Source organism: Quercus suber, unplaced genomic scaffold (assembly GCF_002906115.3).
Source record: "Quercus suber isolate HL8 unplaced genomic scaffold, Cork oak 2.0 scaffold_108, whole genome shotgun sequence".
In the NCBI taxonomy this organism is placed as follows: Eukaryota; Viridiplantae; Streptophyta; class Magnoliopsida; order Fagales; family Fagaceae; genus Quercus; species Quercus suber.
In genome coordinates, this window is record NW_027069573.1 from 1,252,313 (window position 1) to 1,276,746 (window position 24,434).

Sequence of the window (24,434 nt, forward strand, 5' to 3'; positions counted from 1 at the left end):
TAAGATGATTAAATTCAAACTTATTTTAGCTGGGTTTTAAAAAATTAGGATCTAAGTGTTCAAATTTTTATTTTAGTGAGTCAAAACAAAAATAAAAACTATTATACATAATTTTTTTCCCAGTTTGGGGGCTTCAAGTGGAGCTGCCCCTTGACTATTGGGTTGTCACTTAAACCCCTATGCATTCTACTAATTTGTGCAAAGTTTTGGACGTCATAAATTGAAACTATATCTTAAAAAAAAAAAAAAAAAAAAACCTTGCGCAGAGCTTGAGATAAAATTTTAATGTATGCAACACCTTCCCATAATCCATAATATTCTAGACCTTACAAAACTTTATATCACAACGAATTGTAGTTTCAAGCATTAGTGTCCTATATAATTTACAAAAATTGTGGCACCTGAAGAGTAAAAATGAAAAAGAAAGAGTAAATAGTAACGGCTGGACCAATGAGAATGAAAAATTTTCATATGGCATGGTATCCATAATGTTGTTGATCTTTCATCTTTCAGCAAAGTAGTTGAAGTGACCAGCAGGCAGCACCACTCCACCATTGAAATAGCACAAGAACTTAAAATTGGAAACGATAATCTATAGTTCAGTTTTTTTTCCTCATCCGATGACATTCATATCAGTGATGCTTCATACCAACCCTCCAAATATCAAACTGTTTTATTAATTGCGAGCGTGAAGTATATGAGAATTAATGTGCCCATACTAGACCTGAAGCCACCAAATCATACGCCTCTAAATCAGTACATAATGTGAGAAAATTTACTAATAAATGTGAATTTGATATGTAATTTAAAGAAACAAAAAAAAAAAAAAAAAAAAAAAAAACTTGAAATTTAAGCATTTTATAGACGGAATAGTTTTTTTTTTTTTTTTTTTTGATGGAAAGATGGAATAGTAATTGATCTTCAATCATGTTGATATTTGCAAGCATAGATGGTATAAACTATAAAGAGACAATGCAATACAAATAAAATAGTGGGTTTGTAAAAAAAGCCATCCAATATATAGAAAGCTCTTAAGTGGTGTAATGTTGAGAAAAGTTACACCAAATAGAAATTTAACCTAACCCTATGAAAAATTATGAATCTATGATTGTCAAATGTTTACAATGGATTAATTTTTTGAACAAATTGAGGGTGAAGAAAATGGTGATGTTCTTATGTTAGTAAAAATATAAATTTAAACTCTTCTTCATATTTGTTGGAATAAAGATTAATTTGACACACATGCAAGGCTTGTGATGAAAATTTTGTGAAAGAGAAATAGTGTAATACAATAGCAGGTTTATAAAAAGTCATCCAAAAAAATCTTAATATTGAGAAAATTTACATCTTGTGTAAATTGAACCTAATTCTATGAAAAATTACAATGGTCAAAATTTTGCAATAGATTAATTTTTTGAACAAAGTGAGGATGAAGATAATGGTGATGTTCTTATGGTTAGTTAAAACTTAAATTTAAATTTTTCTTTCATATTTGTTGCAATAAAGATTGATTTGACACATAGAAGAGCTTGTGGTGAAGATTTTGAGTTTGTTACGTTGGCTAATACTATGGAATGAAAAGTTGTAGCAGTAAGTATTATAAGAGTTAACAATGTTTGATGATATTATGAAAATTTTGGATAATATAAGAAATGTATCCAAACTTGGGAAAACAAAATCCAGATTCCTGTAGGCCGACTGAATTTTTTGGTTATGGATATATAGAAAATGTGGAGTTATGAATGTAAGTAAAATTGTTTCAGTAGTAATGAATGGTTTAGCAAAATAAATAAATAAATGAATGGAGAGAAAACTTTCAAAGATTTGCACAATACAATTAAAAGGTGAAAGAAATGAGCGTTGGCTAAATCACTAGAAATGAGAGTTATTAATAGATGAAAGAGTGTGAAGTTTGTGGAGAATTCAACTTATGATCACGAAGCCATGCTTGATTGAAAAGTTCAATTAAGGATGCTTGAAAATTGCATATCTCTTGTTCAAGGATGCTTGAAGCCAATTGATTGCATCACTTGTTGACGATATAGTTAATGGAGCAATCCTAACTATTAAAAGGGATGTAAAAGACGGAAAATTCTTAGCTACTCTTGGAGTATAGAGAAATTGTGCTCTCTCCTCTCACATTCGTGATGGATCCTATTATGAATTTAATGAATAAACCTTATTATGAATGTAAGAGAATGAAGCACAATTCTCTGTATTCCAAAAGTACTTAAAAATTACTCATAAAAGACAACCTTATAAGCTAGATATTGAAATTTGTCAAGTCCAATTCATGAGGAGATAAGATTAGAAAATCCTTTTATTGGTTTTAAATACGACATTGACTGGAAGAGTAGTAATGAGAAGTAATTATTCATACAGAAAAGTGGTAATCCTGTACAATCAGGAGGTTATAGCTAGAGTGGTGTAATGAAGCTTATGTTATATGTGTGAAAGTTGACAGAAAAGTTTTGTGTAATATGTTAGTCTGAGGGCACCTTTAAGTGTATTAGAAATTTAGGTTAGTTTATTTTTGAGAGATAATTATTCCTAGTTTGATTCCATCAATTTTACTAATATTCTATTTTGCTAATATTCTTTGACTTTGTGCCGTGTGCTGCTAGCTGTTGCATAGTTTGTGTGTGTTTGTTTTACAACAATCAATGTACAATTTTATAATTAAAAAATTACAATAATTTAGGGACGGTATCAAATTTTTTTTTTTTTTTTTAAATCCTTTAGTTTTATGCCAAATTAAACCTCATACTTTTAAATGTATCACTTTACAGTTTACACCCCTTATATTTATTATTGTGGCTAACAAAAACCCCACTTATGGTCTCAAATGTTTCATAATTTCCTAATGTTTGACACAACGTTGAAAGTGTGGGGTTTGAATTGACATATTGAGCATACGGAATTTAATTTGTCACACGGATAAAATTATAGGGGTTTTTTATTTTTTATTTTTTGGATTTTCCCTTAAATTTTATAGTTTCGTAAGTTACAAATTTAACTTTATAATTTAAGGGATTTCAATTTAAACCCTATAATTTCCATATCTTACAAATTAAAACATAAACTTTTAAATTCATTTTAATTCAAATTATCTCTTTTGTCTCTGACACTGACTACGCAAAACAGATTTTAAAGTTCATGGTCTAATTCGTACTAACTTTATAATTAGTTTTATTTTTTTTTGTATTTTAATAAACAACTATAGTCCTATATATAAAAAAATATAATAAAAAAACAACTATAGGGTTTAAGTTAACTTATGAAATTAAAAAGGTTTAGTTTGGTTTTTTTGTTTTTGTTTTTACAGATTGTAAGGTTTAAATTGAACTCATTATAGGTTTTATAACGTAATTTCTCCCCCAAAACTATCCATTAAAATTACGGCTATCCTTTAGATAATCCAAAATCATATCAACATCCCACCCATGGCCAAAATTTGTATCCGTTTCTTGGAAGATAGTTAGAGAGAGTCGTATTCACTCACATGTCAAGACAACAAAAGTAACAGTAAGGACTAAGGACAAAAGATTTCTCATAAAGGGCCACGACTTACACTGTTGCGAAGATGAATAGAATCTTCCTGGGGTTGATGGACATAAAGCGGTTCGACTTCTTATTCCTTCCATCTGGTGCATCCATGAGATTAGGGCCACTGACAGTAGGGTTAGGAATTAAAGCTTTGTTGGCCATCAATGGCTGCTTCAAAGGCTCTAATTGAGAGTTCACTGTAACGAAGACAACAGAGAACAAGATTAAGTACAACTTCTAATTTATTCTTATTTCATGTGTTTTAGATTGCTTCTACACAATTTTGTCTCACTTCTTTCCGCTTCACCTCATATGGGTTTTTTCCACCCCACACATGTGGTGGCAAGGGGATGGGGCAAGATTTTAGCTCCCGCCACAGGTTGACGCGATAATAAGTTTAGACATTTTAGCCCCTCCTCACCCCACCTCTCTTTAATAAAGGCTATAATTTTAAAATTTGTATACCCTAAACTTCTATTATTTAAACAAACAAATCAATATTATTTTATTTAAATGCATGGATATTAAAATTTTTATTTTTGTTGTGATATTGTCTTATTAAACACTTTGATAATATTATTAAATTCTTACTAAAAATTAGTTTGATTTGATAGGATAAATTTAGTTGTAATTTTAAGTATATTTATATTAATGAAATTGGTTTTATTAAAAAAAATTGTAATAGTTGTTGGGTAAATTAACATGTAGTAGACTTTTACGAGACTGGGCCTCAAGGAGTGGGAATGAAGCAATGCAGTTTTCCCTATCATATGGGGTGGGGGAATGAGAAAAGTCATAACCATGTGAGACAGCGATGAAGATCCCATTCTTCGACCCTGCCCCTCCCCATTGTTATCCCTAATTTGCTTCCAACAATGCGCCCATTATTATTGTTGATAAAGGTGTTTCACATAGACGTTCATGTGACTTATCTAATAAAGAGTAGTGGGCTTCAGTTAATTCAACTGATAAATTTTTTTTTTGTTGTCAAATAAAAGATTTGGGCCTCAAATCTCACCAAAGCAAAAAATCAATTAGCGTCTTGGCCAAATAATAATGAATAATCATTATAAAGCGGATGTTATATAGGTTGAAATTATGTCGTATCTATAAAAAAAAAATAATAAGAAGAAAACAAAGGGCATGTGAAACATTCCTCGAGGAAAAAAAAAATGCACCCTTGGACCATTTTCTTTTATATCTTAAACAATTTAAAGAAAATTAAATACAGACTAATTGAAGAAAATAACACAATGATTTTTTTTTTTTTTTTGGAGACGGAAAAATAACACAATGATGATAGTACAAGAGTGCTAAACTTTATTCAAGACGTATTATGCGGGCCATTATTGGTTTATAACTTTTATAAGTCACATGGCATTTATGTGACACACCTCTATTAATTATTGTTAATAGCTTATGGATTAAAAATAAGGTTTGTAATTAAACCAATCTTCTTCTTTTTTTGGTAAAATAATTTAACCAATCTTAAAGCACAAGGTATGTGATTAAAACAATAGAAAACTTAAAGTTATAATTAGAAAAGTGTTAAAAACCTAAAGTTTGAGGGATGCAAACATAAATGACTGAAAAAGTATTAACTGCAAGTTAAAAGGCTTATGGGTTTTTATATTCTATGTATACCTTTTACTTGGAATTTCTTGGATGATTCATCTATATCTTCTTCCTCAATGTTAGTCCATCTGTCTGCTCGATGAGACCATTTACGAGAGAGTGCCCGCTACAGAGAGTGTGAGAGAGCAGTTGTTGAATTATAGTTCATGCAAGTTGAGTAGTGAAGATTTCAATGTAGGAGATTTGCTACTCACAGTCACTTTTGGGCTCCCCGAACCTCTATCTGAGGATTGTGCAAGACTCTCAATATCCAACACAACCATTACAGTTTTATCTGTGGCTGTAATGTCAGTCTGCAGAGTTAATCAAATATATGTACGTATTAGAGGTAAAAATAAATTGTCAATAAGAACTAGCTAGTAATCTAATACTCATACTGTCATGATTTATTCTGTTCAACAATCAGTAGGTTACAAGTTCTCTTTCTAAATCTCTATCTATATCTTAAGAGAATAGCATACCTAGACACTGTCAATCTATCATCACACATCAAACTTAGAGTGAATCTAGAATTTCGCAATAAGACATGTAACCTTATGGTTTTCAGGAAAACCCATCTTTTTGTGTCCTACAGAAGTATGGATGCTCATAGTTGGAAATACTTAGAAATTGAGGCGCGCGCGCACACACATAAATATATATATGGAAATTCAATGAACATAAAATTGAACAAACAATGTTCTTACTAGGACTTTGCTATATTATTATTGAAAGATTTCTAGTTCAAGAAGTCTAGCTTCCTGCCAAAGACTACACGGTGGCCATAGATGACATTTCATGATAATATTTTTATTTTTTTTTAGAACTTCATATGACAATCATATCGATTTAGTATTTTGCATTGAGTAGTGTTATGGGTACTACAAATTTTACTATATTGAACTTACAAATTGATGATCATAAAAAAGTAATTCAAATATTTATATATGAAGTAGTTGAAGTCTAGAAATCATATTTATTACAATTTTATGTAATACAATTTGGAGTGCCTTTAGCATTTTCCTTCTGTATTACCTTTAGCAAAAAAAAAATTATATATATATATATATATGATGTTTACTTAGGATTGTTCATGGGACAAAGTTTAGCTACAAAATTAGTTGTAGCTTAAGGCAACAAACTCACTCAATAAAATAAATATTACAACATATTTTGAAAATCTAACTGTTGAATTGCATGTTCTTTACACCGTTAATACACATGTTAAATTTTGTGTTAATCGAATATTATTTACTATATAATGTATAAACTTATATTTTGTGCATAATTTTAAATTACAAAAACTTGCAATTTAAAAAATTTATTGATGACATAGCTATTGATTTTTAATTTTCTTGAAATTTTGCAAGCATGAAGGATATAAGAAAATGATGTAATCCAATGGTGGATTTGTCAAAATTCAAATCTAATAAAAAGATATTAAGTAAGTTTGTAGCCTTAAACTACAACTAATTTTGTAGCTAAACTTTGTCCTTGTTCATGGACCAGACTCGTCCAGCCAGGCACTTTGAAATAAAAACTACATGGTCCGGGCCAAGAGCCCAAGCCCAAGATGACCAAGCCTCAGGCCCATCCTAGAGAAAGCTCCCAAGGCCCAAAAACAGCCTATACCATAAACAAATGGTTATCACACAAATTAGTGCTAAAACAAAAAGCTTTAATCGGTTCATGTCAAGCTGGGCCAAATTTCACTGATCCAAAACCTAGATGAGCAATGCTACCCAACACAACAGTTTTCACAACAAATTTCACATGCCACGCCATGGCCAGCCCTTAAGATATATCATTTTTATTTAAACTAATTGCACTTCTTTTAATAGATAAATATAATTTTAATTTCTAACATCCGCTCCATAATAATTGTCTTTTATCATTAAGACAAGATACTAATCGGTTTTTAGAATACTAGCATCAATGCTTATATTATAGAAAAAATACCACATTTTAGTCAATCAAGCCAAAAATTCACTCACATCAATTTATACAAAGTTGTATAAAAATACATGGTTATTGCAGTAGCTGTGTGAATTTACATTGACACTATTTATTTTGTATAAGTTTTTTTTTTTTTTTTTTTGTACGTATCTTGAAAATGAAAGAAGAGAATAGATGATGATTGTTGTATGAAAAGAAAGAAAGACAATTTAAAAACTCAAGAAAAATTAATATTTTAATAAAATGTAATGTAAAATAGATAATCTGATATGAGGTGTTTTGAAAAGCATATAAAATAAAAATATATATATTCTCATACTAAAATAAACAAAAAATAAAAATAAAAAAATTACATGAACCGATACAAATGCTCTTAGTATAAATGAGGTTTGAAACAATATATTTTATTGGACCACAAACTTAAGCAGTTAAAGTAACTAAGATACATAAATAATCTTAAATTAAACAAGTAAAACTCTGTATTGAATCCCACTTCGTAGCCAATGATACAACAAAATGGGATTGTATAATTAGGCCTCGCCCCTAATTAGTAACATGAAAAAGGACAGACAAACCAAGGGCATTTAGTGGCTTTCGTACGAATGTGAAAACACTGCACCGGCCTTTCAGAATGTTGTTGGCCATGCTGATACCAGTGAGTTTAAATATTTTTAAATTTTCGAGATGCCAAACAAAAAGAGCAAATTGCCAAAAGAGATATAATAATTATAATTATAATTCCAGTTGCATGTGCATACTGCATATATACAAAAATTAATCGTACGTGAATACTTCTTAAATTACCAATGAAAAGAGTGCACCTAACCTAGCTAATTCTTGGGCCACTTCTTCAGCTGTTCCCATGTGAAGTGAGAAACCCGAGGCCACAGAAACAGAATGGCCAAAATAATTACTCTAATTATCATAATAATTTACTAACATATATAATAAAGGATATATATATTAAGATATATTATGAACAACCATGCATGTTAATACTAAAGAATTAGCCCCAGATTTTTATAGGGACACTGGATTAGTGACAACCAGACGTGTTTTCTATCACGCATTGAGTTACCATAAAAGTCCTTTCTCAACCAAAAAAAAAAATAATAATAATAATATAACAAACAAAAAAAAAACAAAAAAACAAATTCTCTTAGTGAGTCTATACGTATTAAAAAGTTATGATCCACTGCTTCCTAGCGGAGAACTTATGTTCAAATACTCTTTCTCATTTGTTTTATGGAAAAACAATTATCAAATAAAAAACAAAAACAAAAACGAAAAACCAAACAAGAACTAAATTAAAACATCCACTATTTTTTCGAGAAGAAAATTAAAACGTCCTTAAATTAACATAAAAAGGTTGTGGCCAAATACACTTCATAAATATGCCTAGGCTTCTAAATTCTAATCTAGAAGCCTAGGCATATTTAATAAATATGCTCTCCTTGGCTTGGAACAAGCCGTCTATAATGTCCCAAGTCTTGCTTTTTTTCCTTTTTTTTTTTGGGGGGGGGGGGGGGGTGTATTTGGTAATCCATTTTTCTTTAAAAATTAAAAATTTTAAAAAAATCCATCAAATGGCACAAATCACAAAAAAAAAAAAAAAAAAAAACACATAAGAAAGAAAAGGAAGATAGAAATCCGCAGGCGATGGCACACCATACTATACTCACTTCTCACCGGACATTTGCGAACCCAATTCCTCCTACCCCCATCTCTTCTCCAAGTACTTTTAATTTGTGAATGTTTTGGATTTGGAGTAGAGGACGATAACATTCCCAATATAATATGTCTATTTTTCATGATCTTCAAGGCCTAATTCATTTAGCATGCCCAAATGAAATGGTATTAATTCCCAGTAGTATATAATAACATTCATATAACATATATTTATAAATCTTGAAAATTTTAATTTGGCGCAACTAAAGTCAATAAAAAGCAAATTTATAAAGACTGTCATTAGGGGAAAAAAATCTAGAGCATTAAAAGGAATTAGAATAATAGATTTGAATAAATGCTTCTCTTTTAGTAACAATGCCTTAATTAATTTGGAGCTAAGTTTCAGACAATGATGCAAAAGATTAATAAAAAAGAAAGAATTTCACAATGGAAAACTTCTTCAAAATATTTTGAAGAAAAATCTTGAGAGACTGTCATCATGCATGATGATAAAGAAATACAGAACATGCAAATTTTGAAGAACTCTCTACTTAATTACACGCAGAAAACTGGTCAAATAACTATATATGCATAGCAATCATATCAAATGAAAGAAGAAAAAAAAAAAAAAAATATATATATATATATATAGAGAGAGAGAGAGAGAGAGAAGTGTGGCAATGAATACATTACCTGCATAATAGTCTCCTCCTCCATATCAAGGAAATTAAAGAAGAAGATTCAATATATATCGTCCTCCTACCTATAAACCTATATATAATATGTGACTGTGATAGAAAAGAAGTATGCTTTGTCAGTCAAACAAGAAGAGAACTCTCTTTAGGCTGAGCAGGTGAGTGAGAAAGAAAGAGATATGTATTTTCCTTCTTCCAGCCCTTTTAAAATATATATATTAATAGACAAGTTGCATTTTTATTTGGACAACATAGGTTTAAGGAGGTTTGGTTTATCATATTGAAAAGCTAAATTATATATATATATATATAAAAAATACATACCATTTGTAATAAACTGTTCAACTCATATCCTGGGGTTGCGTTATTGCATCGTGTTCCAAACCATAAAGAACGCTGAAGTTCTTTTACTTTTATTTTATTCAATAATGTTTTTAAGATATTACCTTTATTTTTATTTTTTGAGAATCAAGATATGATTATTAATACCTATGTTGTCAACATGTCATATTCACAAGATTGTTTGGACAATTGAAATTATTGATTGACGACGACTACGCTAAGCTCTTCTTAATTTGCTAATAATTTGAGCAATACTTATATCACAACATTTTATACAATTTTTACTATAATTTGTTATGTGACCAAAATTGTAAACAGTGAAGAAAACATAATGGGTTTATGTGAGTTCAAATCTTACACTTAATTTAAAATTAAAAAAAAAAATTTCATATTTTGAAACAGGAACATTTTTAAAATTTTAACAGTTCCATATTGGAATAGATATTGCAAATTACACCCTAGTGATAGATTTTAACAGTTCCATATTGAAAGAGTGATAGATTTTTAATATTTATATTTACTTGGGGAGGGGATTACATAGAAGCACTGGTCACAACGGCTTAAATGAGTGATTGGGTTTAAATGTCAACCGCAAATGTAGTGTCTAGTATAGGACAGGTGGCACACATGCGTAGATCTTTGCGCATGGGCTTGCTTGAATAGTCAGAAAATGTCTCCGTAAAAAACATGTGAACCAGATTTCTTTGTTGGATGCGCTGCCTTTTTTGTTTCTTGTTAGTAGACGTTTGACTAGCTAATTTTTTGCCAATTTATTTTACTATTCAGTTTATTTTTGTTATTATTTATAGATTATATTGTACTTTTTGATACTATTCATGGGTCTTACTATGCTATTCTAACTAACATTTATCTAAACCTACAATATTTTATACAAAAAATTTTCAATTTCACTAAAATAAACTGATCCTAAACTTAGTCTTTCAAATCCCTATGAAGTTTGGTGTTTTGCATACGGAATCTTAGGGTCTGGCATGATGTTTTTTTATTTTTATTTTTAAAATAATGTGAAAACAGTTCTAAAAAAAAATGATTTTTTTAAAAATACAATTTAGCATATTGGGCTTATTTTTTAAATGAGAAGAGCTTATAGCCATCTCTTCTCTTCTTTTCTTGAATGGATTTTTTATTCCAAAGTTAGAGAGGAATCAATCCATTTTTCTCTCTTTAGTCTTTCCTTTTAATATAATCTTAAAAAAAAAAAAAAAAAAAAAAAAAAAAAAAAAAACCTTGCTTAGTTTTTTTTTTTTTTGGGCTAAAAAAACCTTGCTTAGTTATTGTTCTGGATGGCTGTTTGAGTACTAGGCCCACTATACTCTCTATCATTTTCCAAAATGATGGAAACCCAATTTCCCAAGTGGATCAAAACTTTTTACTATGGTAATGTATTAGAAATTGGAATACATATAACACGCATTTCAGAACATATATCCTTACAAAATCTAGCATTGCTAATCACTTATCAATCGTGTCTAGGCACTTTACAATAGAACAAGAGCGGCAAATGTAAGCTTCGTGTCACATCTTTGATGCCTCCTCTTGGCTCTTGCCTCTTGTCCCCCATTGTCTTTACATCCTTCTATGAGAGACTTACACTCACAATTGTTCGCAATATCAATAGATTGCTCAAACCTATGCTTGACAATCAATCCCTTTTTTAAAGGCTATTTAGCTTCTTCCCAAATAGCCATCCCTTCTTTGTTTTGCACTAGACTCCTAAGCGCACCAAACTTGAACCCCGCTCTAAGGCTACAGTTTTTATGATCCTATGTTCTACCAACTTTGGGTCTCTTACTATATACTCTTCTAGAGGTGTCCAGACTAGATCTTTTTCATACGGAGTTCAAGTGGTTACTGTAACCAAGTGGCAACTCTTTTTTTCCATCTTAGCATAAGAATACTCCCTAAACTCATGTTTAGAATAGGCCCACACCGGACCGGGCAATCCAACCCCATATCGCAATCATTCATCATACTTAGTGTCTTCCTTTGAAACCGATGGGCGACCCGACATAGGGTGCTTACAAGTTACGATCACATACATCTAGAAAGATATATTCCAGATAGGGGTGGCAAATGGGCAGGCTGGGTCATAAATGGGTTGGGTGTGTAATTATCCATTTATCCATTTATGACCCATTTATATATAAATTAATTATTCATTACCCGCCCAACCTATTTAATTAGTAACCCACCCATTTAACCCAATAAAACCCAAATATTTATAAAACTAGCTTAATACCCTGTTGATTTTCAAAATTACCAAAATACTCTCACTCCTTTACTTGAGCTAGCTAATTCCACAAAAGAGTCAAATTTGAAACTTTCTTTCCTAAAGCTTTCTCGGCCACCAAACAGTCACCAAAGCTTTCTCGGCCATGGAACAATCATGGAGCTTTCAAATCCAATACCAATGAAGTTACCACCGGCAATGACCATGGCTGGCAAAAGGTCACGTACGCGAAGCGTCAGAGGAAAGCCAAGCCAAATTCTTCCAATTCCGCCTCCAACAGAATCGTTTCCAACGGAGCTGTTCCCGGCGTCGACAACATTTTCCGGTCTTTGGAGTAGCAATCGGTGATCCACCGCCTCCAAATTCTCGAGTCGCAGAGATCCGCTATTGCTGTGGATGCCGATTTCGACGCTCTGGCAATGAGTACGATAGCAGCAATGAGGAGAACGAGCGCATGGTGGAGAATGGGAAGGCTGAGAAGGCCAAGAAAGTGAAGCCAAAGAAGCCAAAGGTTTCGGTCTCCAATGCAACCGCGAAGATTGACGCCGACGATCTCTCGGATTTTCTCGTCAATATTGATTTGTTTGATTTTGGATTTCCAATCAATGTTTGATCTATTTGATCTGTTTGAATTTGGATTTTGATCTGTTTGGTTTTTGATTTTAATCTTCAATATTGATCTGTTTGATTTTGGATTTTGATTTGAGTACATTGATCTATTTGATTTTGGATTTCCAATCAATGTTTGGTTCCCGAGAAAACTAAGAAAAAAAATAGAATCTTGAAGATTATTATGTTTAATTTTTTTGATGTTTGGTGCCCCAGAAACCTAAGGAAAAGTAAAGGTAATGGAATATTGAATATTATACTATTTAGTGGGTATTGTTTTTTGGGGTTTATTTAATTCTAAATTTTAGATGGGTTTAGTGGATATTAGCGGATTTATCCATTTAGACTCATCTAATTAAATAACCAAATAGGTCTTTACCCATTTAACCCAAATATTCAAATGGGTTGGGTTAAGACTTATCCAAATAAGATGGGTAATGGGCGGGTTCATGGATATGGATAAAATTTGCCACCCCTAATTCCAGATTATTAGGAATAAAAAATCATGCAGCAATTTCAATATATGAAAAAAAAAAAAAAAAAGGTTGAGAGAAATTGAATAAATTTACATAGGTATAATAAAATAAAGTAAAGTTTACATTTGTGGGGGCCTTTATACATTGATAGGCTTGGGCCCGTCTGCTACATTAAGGCCTATGAGTTATTGTGTAAAGGAGTTGGGATTGGCCCCTTGGGAGTTATACTGCAGGCCAAATTGTGCGCAAGCCAGGCATGCCCAATGTTAAGACAGCTCGAGAATGATGCAGCAAGTTGGGCACAACGGATATGGTCGTGACAGAGTAATTGTCTGGCACAACAAGGAATACTACAGCAGAATGACTTCTACAATGAAATATGCTAAGTGAAAGGATTACAGCAAAATATCTAATACAACAGAAAATAACTAATACTGCAAATAAAATAAAATAGGGTTACAACAGAGCAACTGATTAGCAGAATGATTAATAATATAAAACACTACGACAGAAAAAGGAAAAGAATAACAACAGAAGTGTAAAGAAACTAAAAAATCGCCACTACTGGGTATTAACAATAGTTCTAATTAACTATAATGGAAATGGCTTGCTTTCCCAGTACTAAGCTGAATCGTTTAGCAGGAATAGGTCCAAAAAAGGAACCAAACCCCAATACGGATGATGAGTAGCGCATAAATGGTTGTCCATATTTGCAAACTATCCATGTTAATGACGAGTAAAAGTATGGATAAGCTTAAGCGCATTAATTCCAAACAGCATTCAATGACCAAATTATAAATGAGCATGGAACCGTTACTGCCGTCTAATGGTGTGCATTTAAATGGTTGTTACAAACGTTAAAAGGATGGGATTTAATGGTCATTATTGAACCATAGATCCTCCAGCTATGGTACAACGTTAAAGAGGCCAAAAGACTGAGCATTTACTCAGTTTGAGGCTATATAAAGCCAGGAGAGATAGGTAAATAGATATATTGAACACACACACAAATTGCTCTACAGATTATAGATGTCTAAAGAGTTTAAGCTAATTTAAGTAACAGAGGGTCCTTGGCTAGCCCCAAACTGGTGTCATTTTCTACTTAGTGTTTTCTCTTACATAGGATCTCAAGGTCGTCCATCGTATTGACGAGGAACATATTGACTAGGCGAAATCACATTTTATCAGTTTGGCATCGTCTGTGGGGAATCAATAGGCTCTCAATCAATAAGTTGTTGAATTCTCTACTAACTAAGTTACTTAAAACTAATGGACTCAACCACAACTGCGTCTCCAGACCCAGTGATAATGGCTCAACAAATTCAAGTACTGACAACTAATGTGCAAGAATTGATGAAACAAAATGAAGATTTGAAGTGGAAAGTGCATCCAGAAGGTAGGAGTACGTCACAGTCACGGCATAACAATGACAATGACAACGAAACATATAGCCCAGGAAATAGCAAAAGAGAAACTTCTGAGCATACCGCACAGTCGACTCGTGGCAGCGATCAAATGATGAAGAACATGAGGAAGGAGTTAGACAAAGTCAAGAACGCAATGAAGGGAAAGACAGTGATAAATCTGGATGGCATGATCAAGAGGACAGACTCACCCTTCACTGCCAGCATTTTGGCGTGCCCTTTGCCTTCTAAATTTGGTTTCCCATAGCTAGAGGTTTATGATGGCACTAAGGATCCCCTAGATCACATAGGGGCATTCAAGACGATATTAAACCTATAGCAGACCCCAGACAAGGTAATTTGCAGATCGTTCCCAGTAACCCTCAAAGGAGCAGCAAGGGTGTGATTTAGCAAGTTGCCCGTGGCATCCATCGCAAACTATGAGCAACTGAGCAACTCTTTTCTCTGCCATTTCATTGGAGTCCAACGCCATAAGAAGCCCACCTTCTATCTGCTAACTATGAAACAACAAGAAAGGGAAACCCTGAGAGAGTTTGTGAAACGCTTCAACAAAGTAGTGTTGCAAATTGACGAAGCAGATGATCAGATGATAATGACAACCTTCCAAGTAGGGTTGAACAATCCTGACCTCATCTTCTCTTTAGGGAAGACCCCTCCAACCTCGATGACAGATTTGTTGTTCAAAGAATAGAAGTATATGAATGGAGAAGATGCATTGATTACAAAGGGACAAATGGGCAAGTGAAAGAAGGAAGAGAGCGCTAAGTCCCAGGGTAAGAAAAGGGATCGCAAATATAATCTCTTAGAAGCCAAGGCCAACAAAAGTGGTCCTGAGGCGTCATCAAAGAAAAATCTAAATCCACTCCTTTGCTGATACCCATGGACAAATTCCTCATACAGATAAAGGACGACCCTGCATTGAAATGGCCCAAACCATTTAAGTTCATCCTCGAAGCGAAGAGATTCAAAGAAATACTGTCGATTCCACAAGGATCATGGTCATTATACTTATGAATTTTGGGATTTGAAAGAACAGATAAATGAGTTAATCCAGAGGGGAAAACTCCAAAAATTTGTCAAAAAAGACTATTAGACCCACCATCGGATGGAAGAGAAGTCTACTAACAACCATAAGGAAGAAGATCGAGACAATCCTAAATAGGTCATAGGAGAAATAAGGACAATGATTGGAGGACCAGTTGCTGGGGGATCGTACAAGTCCATGAGGAAGGCAGTCCAAAGACAAGTCAACAGTGTTCATGTCAAGCACCCGATAGCCAAACATCATCATACCAGAAATGACAACATTGTTTTTTCATAGTGAGATGTGAAAGGAATCAAGTAGCCACACGATGATCCCTTCGTTATCATGCTAACCATTGAAGGGTACAACACCCAGAAAGTTTTGGTAGATAACAGAAGCTCAGCAGATGTGATGTACATAATGGCATTCCAGCAGATGAAGTTGGATCCAAAATGCCTCAAACCTTGCAGGTCTCCCTTAGTTAGTTTCAATGGGGATTGTGTATATCTAAAAGGCATCATTTCCCTACAGATTACAACAGGGATTCACCCAGCCCAGGTAACAAGGGAAGTAGACTTTCTAATTATTGATTGCCCTTTATCCTATAATGTGATTCTGGGACGACCAATCCTAAATCACCTCAAGGCTGCAACTTCCACATACTACTTAAAAGTGAAATCCACAACCCCTCACGGGATTAGAGAAATCTGTGGAGACCAACTCCCAGGGAATGTTACTAGGTGGTCCTAGCGTCCAGGGAGAATCACACCTGGATGGTAAAGGAAGAACTGCCCAAACCTATGGAAGAGGTGGAGAATATAGAGCTGGTGGAAAGAGACCTTTCCAAAACTACCAAGGTAGGAAAGAAGCTCCAACAGTCCTTAAAAAGATGAGCAGGTGAAGTTTTTGAAAAAGAACCTGGATGTCTTTGCATGGAGCCATGAAGATATGTCGAGAATTAATGGACGTGTGATAGAGCATTGTCTTAATGTCGACCCAATGAAGAAGCTCATCCAACAGAAGAGACGAGTATTCGCCCCAGAGCAAAACAAAGCAGTTATGGAAGAGGTAGAAAAGCTCTTGACTACAGGATTTATTCGAGAGGTTTACTACCCCAAATGGCTTGCCAATGTCGTCATGGTAAAAAAGTCCAACAAAAAGTAGAAAATGTGAATGGATTTCATAGACTTAAATAATGCATGCCCCAAAGATGGTTTTCCCCTTCCCAGAATTGACCAGCTCATTGATTCAATAGCTGGCCATGAACTGCTAACCTTCATGGATGCCTTTTTAGGGTATAACCAGATCCTCATAAAGGAAGAAGACTAGGAGAAAACTGCATTCATCACTAGCCAGGGCCTATATTGCTACAAAGTCATGCTATTTAGGCTGAAGAACGCAGGTACCTCATACCAGAGACTGGTAAACCAAATGTTCAACAAGAAAATAAGCAAGAATATGGAGGTCTATGTGGATGACATGCTCGTAAAAAGCAAGGAAGCAAAAACCCACCTTGAAGACCTCTAAGAGACGTTCGATACTTTGAAAAGGTATAGAATGAAGCTCAACCCTACGAAGTGTGTTTTTGGAGTCATGTCAGGAAAATTCCTTGTTTTCATGGTGTCTCAATGAGGGATTAAGGCAAATCCAGAGAAGGTTAGAGCAATACTTGACATGACTTCTCCCAGGACGATCAAGGAGTTGCAAAAGCTCACAAGACAAGTGGCAGCATTGAAAAAGTTCATCTTTAAGGCCAATGATAACTGTCTCCCCTTCTTTAAAACTTTTAAACAGGCTTTCCAATGGATGGACGAGTGTGAAGTAGCCTTCTAGAACCTTAAAGAGTATCTGGCCAAGCCTCCATTCTTGAGCCCGTCTGTAGAAGAAGAAGGTAGGTTCTTGTATCTGGCTGTATCACAGATAGCCCTTAGCTCAGCTTTGATTTGTGAAGAATCCAAGGTGCAACAACCCATGTACTACATAAATCAAGCTTTTCAGGGTGCTAAAGTGAAGTACCTAAGGATAGAGAAGATGGCCTTTTCATTTATCGTTGCTTCAAGAAACTCCGTCCATACTTCTAAACTCACAGCATCATAGTAATGACGAATCAGCCAATTCGAAAAGCCATGAGCAAACTAGATGCAGCAGGGCCCATGGTCCAATGGGTTATTGAACTAAGCTAGTTTGACATTAAATACAGGCCAAGAACAACAATCAAATCCCAGGTGTTAGCAAATTTTATCGCCGTTTTCACTCTTCCAGACCCAGATCAAGAAGCAGAGTATTGGACGATCTATGCAGATGGCTCGTCTATCACAGGACTTGGAGGCGTTAGCATAATTGTGACATCGCCCGAGAAGGACATCCTTAAGTATGGATTTTAACTCAAATTTCCAGTGACGAATAATGAAATAGAGTATGAAGCAATCCTTACCAGCTTGAGGATTACAAAAGCTTTGGCAGTCAAGAATTTAAAGTTGAGAACCAAATCTGAGCTGATTTTTAGGCAAATAACCAACGAGTATGAAGCAAAAGAAGAAAGAATGAAGAGGTACCTCAAACTGATGAGTTAACTTGTTGATGATTTTGATGATGTTAGGTTCAAACAAATCCCACGGGAAAACAACTCAGCTACTGACAAGGTCTCTAAATTGGCATTGACTGAAGATGCCTCAATAAAACCAAGGCTATTCATGGAAGTCTAGACAATCCCTAGCATAGATGGATTGCAAACCTTCTCAATCCAGCAACCAAGTACCTGGATGGACCTAATCCTTTCTTACATCAAAGATGGCTAGCTTCAATCTAACCTGTCTAAAGCAAAGAAGGTTAGAGTAAGAGTGACCAAATGAACTGTCATAAATGGTGAACTTTACAAGAGAGGATTTTCGTTGCCTTACCTAAAGTGCCTGAATCCTAAAGAAGCAACGTATGTGTTGCGGGAAATCCACAAAGGCATATGTGGTAATCACTCAGGACCTCGATCTTTGGTGGAAAGAAAATCAGAGCAGGCTACTTTTGGCCAACTATGCAAAAAGACGTAGTTAAACTTGTTAAAAAATGCGATAAGTGTCAATGGTTTGGAAATGTTCAGCATATTCCTGGACAACTAATGACAAGCATTTCCTCACCATGGCCATTTTCCACCTAGGGGATTGACATCGTTGGTCCACTCCCACAAGGGAAAAAATAAAACTTCATCTAGAAGAACATTGTTTGCAAGTTTGGAATCCTAAGGAGGATCATCTCTAACAAAGGTAGGTAATTTGATAGCCAAAGATTCAGGGAATTTTGAGCAGAGCTAGGAATAAAAAATCACTATTCACCACTTGGCCATCCCAGGCGAACGGTCAGACAAAGGTAACAAATCGTACTTTGCTCAAACTCATCAAAGCATGACTTGAGGGGGCAAAGGATGCATGACCAGAGAAGTTACCAAGGGTACTATGGGCTTATCGAACAACTGCAAGAACACCAACAGGAGAAACGCCATTCAAGTTGGCTTTCGGTATGGAAGCAGTTATTCTTGTTGAAATGGGGTTGTCTAGCCTTAGGCAAGCCCATTATGACGAAAGTTCAAACAATGACGAGTTGAGACTTAACTTGGATTGTTAATCTAAAGTTAGAGACGAGGCAACCCTAAGAATGGCTTGATATCAACAGAAGATGGCAAAGTACCACAATCAGAGGTTAAAGCTTAGAAGGTTCAACCCCAATGATATGGTACTACGAAAAGCCTCACAAGCCACTAGGGGCCCTACTTGGGAAGGTCCATATAAGGGCATCTATTACTCAAGAAGAGGAAGCTACTACCTGAAGAACCTCGACGACAATCTATTGCCTCGTCCCTGGAATGTGGAGCACCTTAAGAAGTACTATCAGTAAGAAGTATTTGAATCAATAAGCTCTATCCATAGGAGTACCTCGCCTGTTGATGCATCAGATAAGCAAGATTTCATTGTTTTTCCCTTAAGCATTTTTCCTTTCAACATATTAGTTTGGTCAAGTTATTTTCAGTAAATTTCCTTGTAATCCCTTTACAAATAAGGGTGCATGAAATAATAAGGCTCCATAAGCCATCTCTTTTTCAATAAGTTTGGTCTTCAATTTAGTCATTCATAACGACAAAGCCTCAAGGTTAAATTTACAAATGAGATTGAGCCATGAAAGGAAGATGCCCATGTATAAACATTAAAAACTCCACTAACAAGTTTAAATCAAAAAGGAGAAACCCAAACAGTAAAAACTCGATTGACAAGTTCAAATCGTAAAAGAAATCTTCATATGGTAGAAACTCAAACGACGAGTTTACATCATCTATGGTAAAAACTCTAACAACGAGTTTAAATCATCAATGGTAAAAACTCAAATGACGAGTTTAAATCATAAACACGGTAAAAACTCTAAAAACGAGTTTAAATCATCAATGGTAAGAACTGCAAAAGTATGTCACTAATGACAAAAACTCTAAGTTTAGATCATACATTCCCAAGGGAAATATCATGTATGACCAGAAGAACCTCAAACAACGAAGTTTAAAGTTATGACGAAAACTTTAAGGCAAAACTTCTTAAGTGAACTACATTGTAAAAATGCAATTAAGGCCGAAGGCATGAATAAAGTTTAAAGCATCCAAAATATTCATTGTTCTTGAGTTAAAGCCTCAAAACAAGTTGCATCCAAAATATTCATTGTCTTTGAGCTAAAGCCACAAAACATGAGGCAACTAGGGTTTTCAAAAAGAGAGAAAGATATTGAAAGTCTTCTTTCAGGGAGCAGTGACGACCTTCTCAACACAGCCCTTGTCCATATGAACCTCATCCACAGTTCCACCCACAACAATATCATCTCTTTCAACAGCACCATCTCCTTCAGCAGCATTAGTAACAGCTTCTCCTTCCTTCTCTTTGGTCTCGTTGGCAAGGATCTTAGTGTTAATAGCTTTGAAGCCAAGGTTTGCAAAATCCGCTACTTGGCTATGATACCTCATTATCCACCTACGAAGAAGCTCGAAACCCTTAAAGTACTAGATGAACTAGAGATCAAAAAAGCGATTAGACTCTAAAAATTTGGTGATCACTTTCTCACACTCCTCGCCTGTCTTCAAAAGGGCAACTTGAACCTCCTCGTCCTTCTGAATGACGAGCTTCTTTTCCACCTTCAGCGCATCTTTGAGCTCCTTTACCTTCTCCTTAGCCTTTGTTGCCTGGTCCATTGCCACGATCAAGTCCTTCCTCAACCTTGAGCTTTTAGCCTCAACTGAGTTGACCTTAGAGTTGGCGACCACCTTCTCCTCACTAGTTAGATAATCTGTCGTCAAACTCGGGGATTCTCCAAGAACCTAAAAAAGAAAGCAAAATCAGAACTTTTAATAGGCGTAAAAAACTCAATGAGCAACAAAAGTAACTGTTGAAATACCTGCACAAGCTTATGAATATGACGATTGACCAGTTCGTGAGAAGGGATGGACGAGATGCCTCTAAGCTCGTCATCAGTAATAACATTGTGAGCTCGTCCAAGGGCCATGGAAAGGTCTTACCAGATGCTCTTGCCAACCTTACCCTTCCCTTTGGAATGAGTGATTGGAGGTGCGAAGGTCATCATCTCAAGAGAAGGTGTGGAAGAAGATGGGGTACCAAAAAGATCTAGGGGGTAGGAGTTTTGTCTTTTCCTTTGTCTAGCTTGCGTTTCTTCGATCCTAGGGTAAGCTGGGACAAAGGCTCTTTTTTCAGACTCTTCACACGGGCATATTTGTCTTTGCTATACCTACTAGCCATTTCTGCAAATAGAAAGTCAGAGAGAAGGATGAGCTTTTATAAGGAAAAGGGAAATTAAAGAAGAGAAGGCAAGCTAAGCATACTTTTTTCTTCCTGAGCAATCTTTTTTAACACAAATGTAAAAGGTTCAGGTCCAAGGCAATAGTCGTATAAGTGATGAGGTTCTACCAAATTGTCAAAATCTTTGGTTGTAAGAGCATACTCTAGAGTAGCTTGAACTTGTCCTTAATAACAATCTTCCAATCCAGGGTGATCAAAGACTTAAAAAATAAAATAAAATAAAACACAGTTAGTCTAATAGAAAGGTAGAAAAACGCACCAAGAGAGGGAATTTATCATTTCCCTAACAACTACGGGACCTCACCCCACAGGTCATCAATCATGGTTTCCCATCCAGATGCAAAAAAAAAAAAAAAGTATCGTAATTTCCAGTCACGAAAAGATGTAGGAAAACAACGGACGATCCTAGACTCCTTACTCCAAGGTAAAAGTTCAAAGTACCCATAGTGGGTAGAAGGCTGTTAGGATTAGTGCCCTTAAATCCTATTATATGATGCTATGTATGATATTAAGTTTGATATTGTATATGACATTATGTATGACTTAATATTGTGTTTAATGAATTTGTTTTATTATTATCTGAAATAATGATAAAATGAATATTAGGACATTATCATTTGGTCCATGAGATGCATAGTATGTGATTTATGTGAAAAGTCACAGAAGATATAAATCACAAGTTCTTTGTAAACTCAGAATTATAGTTCGTAGTCGGTGATGAAATTGGGCATTTCATCTGCGAAGACTATAACATATCAATCATGATGATTTGTCTTAATCATGGAAGTGGAGACTTCTGGTTGATGTGTTAATATGTTTTAAGAGTTAAGACATATTGAACTGGACTGTTGTGAGATTTATTATTTTCCTAATGACTGTCATATGAATAATAAATCTCACGACTTGTATTTGCATGAACTCTTAATCCTGAGAGAATAATGGACCTGATCATAAGGTGTAGGTTGCTTTGATATATCAGGAGTGAGATCTATAGTTATGGTCAAAACCTCAGTATGTTGGGCAGCCACATTTAGTGTTGATGGAACATGTATTTTCAAGATGGAATTCATAGTCTCTTAACGGAGATATAAAGTATTCCCTTGAGATAAGTTTAATGAGTTTGTTATTCAGAGAGTTAGGCCTAACCACTTTAGTAAGACTAAAGTATATATTTATGGAATTGGATTTCATAAATATATAATGAATAACATTAAAGGATTAGCCGGGTACTCAAGGATTAAGATGTAGTAATTTACAAAGTGGCAGTCTACATTAATGATTTGTATTACTACGAATATTTTATGAAGGGGTTACATGTATAATAAAGTCATGGGATATAATTATAGGTAAGGCCTAGCGTGCAACTATATTTATATAGTGGTATTAAATATAGTTAATGGTAACTTTGGACTTGTCAAGAGTTGACAGAAAAGCCCAAGGCCCATTGGAGCTAGTGTCTTATTGGTCCCTTTTGGTCCCACTCCAAGCCACACATTTAAGCCCAATTGGAAAGGCCTAAAAGGCCAGCCTAATTAGATAATTGGTTAGATAAAAAAGGGAAAAACGTACAGAAATGAGTGTGACAAAAAAAACATTGTAATGGTGGAAGTAAGTGTATGTCACTCTCCAATCTCCTTTTAACCAATTGAGAGTCCACACTTCTTGGGCGTTAGTGGAATTGGAGTGAAGATCAAAAGTATTCCTAAGTGTTTCAATCTTCAGTTTTGAAATTCACCGCTTCAAGGTACGCTCACTTGTTCTCTAATTCTGAAATTTGCTTTGTGCATGTTATCAATATCGAATGATGTAGATCTGTTTTAAACTTAATTTTCCACTGCGTTCATCTTTAAATCCATCAAAGGCTTCAAACAATATAAATGAAGGAACTCATTCAGGGTTATCATATCCCCATCATGGGTGGACACCCAAATTGACATATAGCCAATGATTGTCCTCCAAGCATTAAGGATAAGCTGCCCATGTGCAATGTTAAAAGCAAAAAGAAGTTTCATGATAAAAGGATGAACAGGGAAGCGGAGACCACATGAGAAAGTAGTCTCATAGAAGCACACCTCACCATGGGCAAAGGTGCAGGCTTTCTCATTTGGATGAGGTAATCTGGTGGCAACCTCTCTAGGGAACTGAAATCTTTTCCTTATAGACTTTAGATGTCTCTTCTCCAAAGAGCAAGGTTCGGAGAAAGCATGAAAAGGGATTGAAGATGAGGAAGAAGAGGGTTTTGAAGACGATGAGGGTTTTGATACTACAATCTCAAAATCTTTATCTACAAACTCATTACTTGAAGATAGACCAGTTTCGAGTTCGCTGGACCTAACTTTGATGTCCCTATACTCTATGGCGGTCATCTTTGAGTGATGAGCAATTAAAGAATGACGAATCAAAGGATAAAGGGTGATCAAAATAGGCTTAAAATCCGCACAGTCTCAAGGTAAAAATAAGCTTACTTGAGGACAATGCCCACTAGAAAGCTCTAGAAACACCTCTAATCTTACAAAGAAGAAAGAAATAGAAGGAACTTCCTACCTGATGAAAAAAAAAAATCAATCATTAATGGAGTTTTGAGAAGAGGAGTCTTACAGTATTGAATGTGCAAGAGCTTTCTTTTTTGAAAACTTCAAACTTCAAATACAATGCACAGTGAAGAAGAAGAATACGAGTGGTTTTTTTTTTTTTTTTTTTTTTTTTTAAAAAAAAAAGGGAAGCAAAACCAATGCGCAGGAAACACAAGGAACTCTCTCACGTACGACTAATACAAAGAGAGAACGTGGCCATCATCCAACGAGAATTTTGCCTCGCATTAAATGTGATGGGATGAGAATCTCAGGGCATGAATAAACTGACTTGCCAAAAAATACTTTCCATATTCCTATGCTCATCGAAACAGAGGATGACAAATGAATAAAGGGGGCAACTGACGAGTAGCACATAAACGGTCGTCCATTGAAATCACTTTTTATCAACGGATAACCTT

At 34.7% G+C, this 24,434-nt stretch overlaps 1 protein-coding gene across 1 annotated transcript; it reads right to left on the reverse strand.

Moving 5' to 3' along the window:
* Positions 1-249: 249 nt before the first annotated feature.
* LOC111997090 (uncharacterized) lies at positions 250-9,697 on the reverse strand. Its single transcript, XM_024029145.2, has 5 exons — positions 9,478-9,697; positions 5,376-5,474; positions 5,191-5,287; positions 3,572-3,743; positions 250-724 (listed from the first exon to the last, which is right to left on the reverse strand). The coding sequence occupies exons 1-5, from the start codon at positions 9,499-9,501 to the stop codon at positions 664-666; spliced, it is 453 nt and encodes a 150-aa protein (XP_023884913.1). The 5' UTR covers positions 9,502-9,697; the 3' UTR covers positions 250-663.
* Between the last annotated feature and the right edge of the window lie 14,737 nt (positions 9,698-24,434).

Bases quoted from the DNA above. Each gene is read 5' to 3' on its own strand.
- LOC111997090 (XM_024029145.2), bottom strand. From the start codon at position 9,501: ATGGAGGAGGAGACTATTATGCAG. The intron at 5,288-5,375 runs GTGAGTAGCAAA...CACTCTCTGTAG, and splicing joins CGGGGAGCCCAAAAGTGACT to CGGGCACTCTCTCGTAAATG. The intron at 3,744-5,190 runs GTATACATAGAA...TCTTCGTTACAG, and splicing joins CAAGAAATTCCAAGTAAAAG to TGAACTCTCAATTAGAGCCT.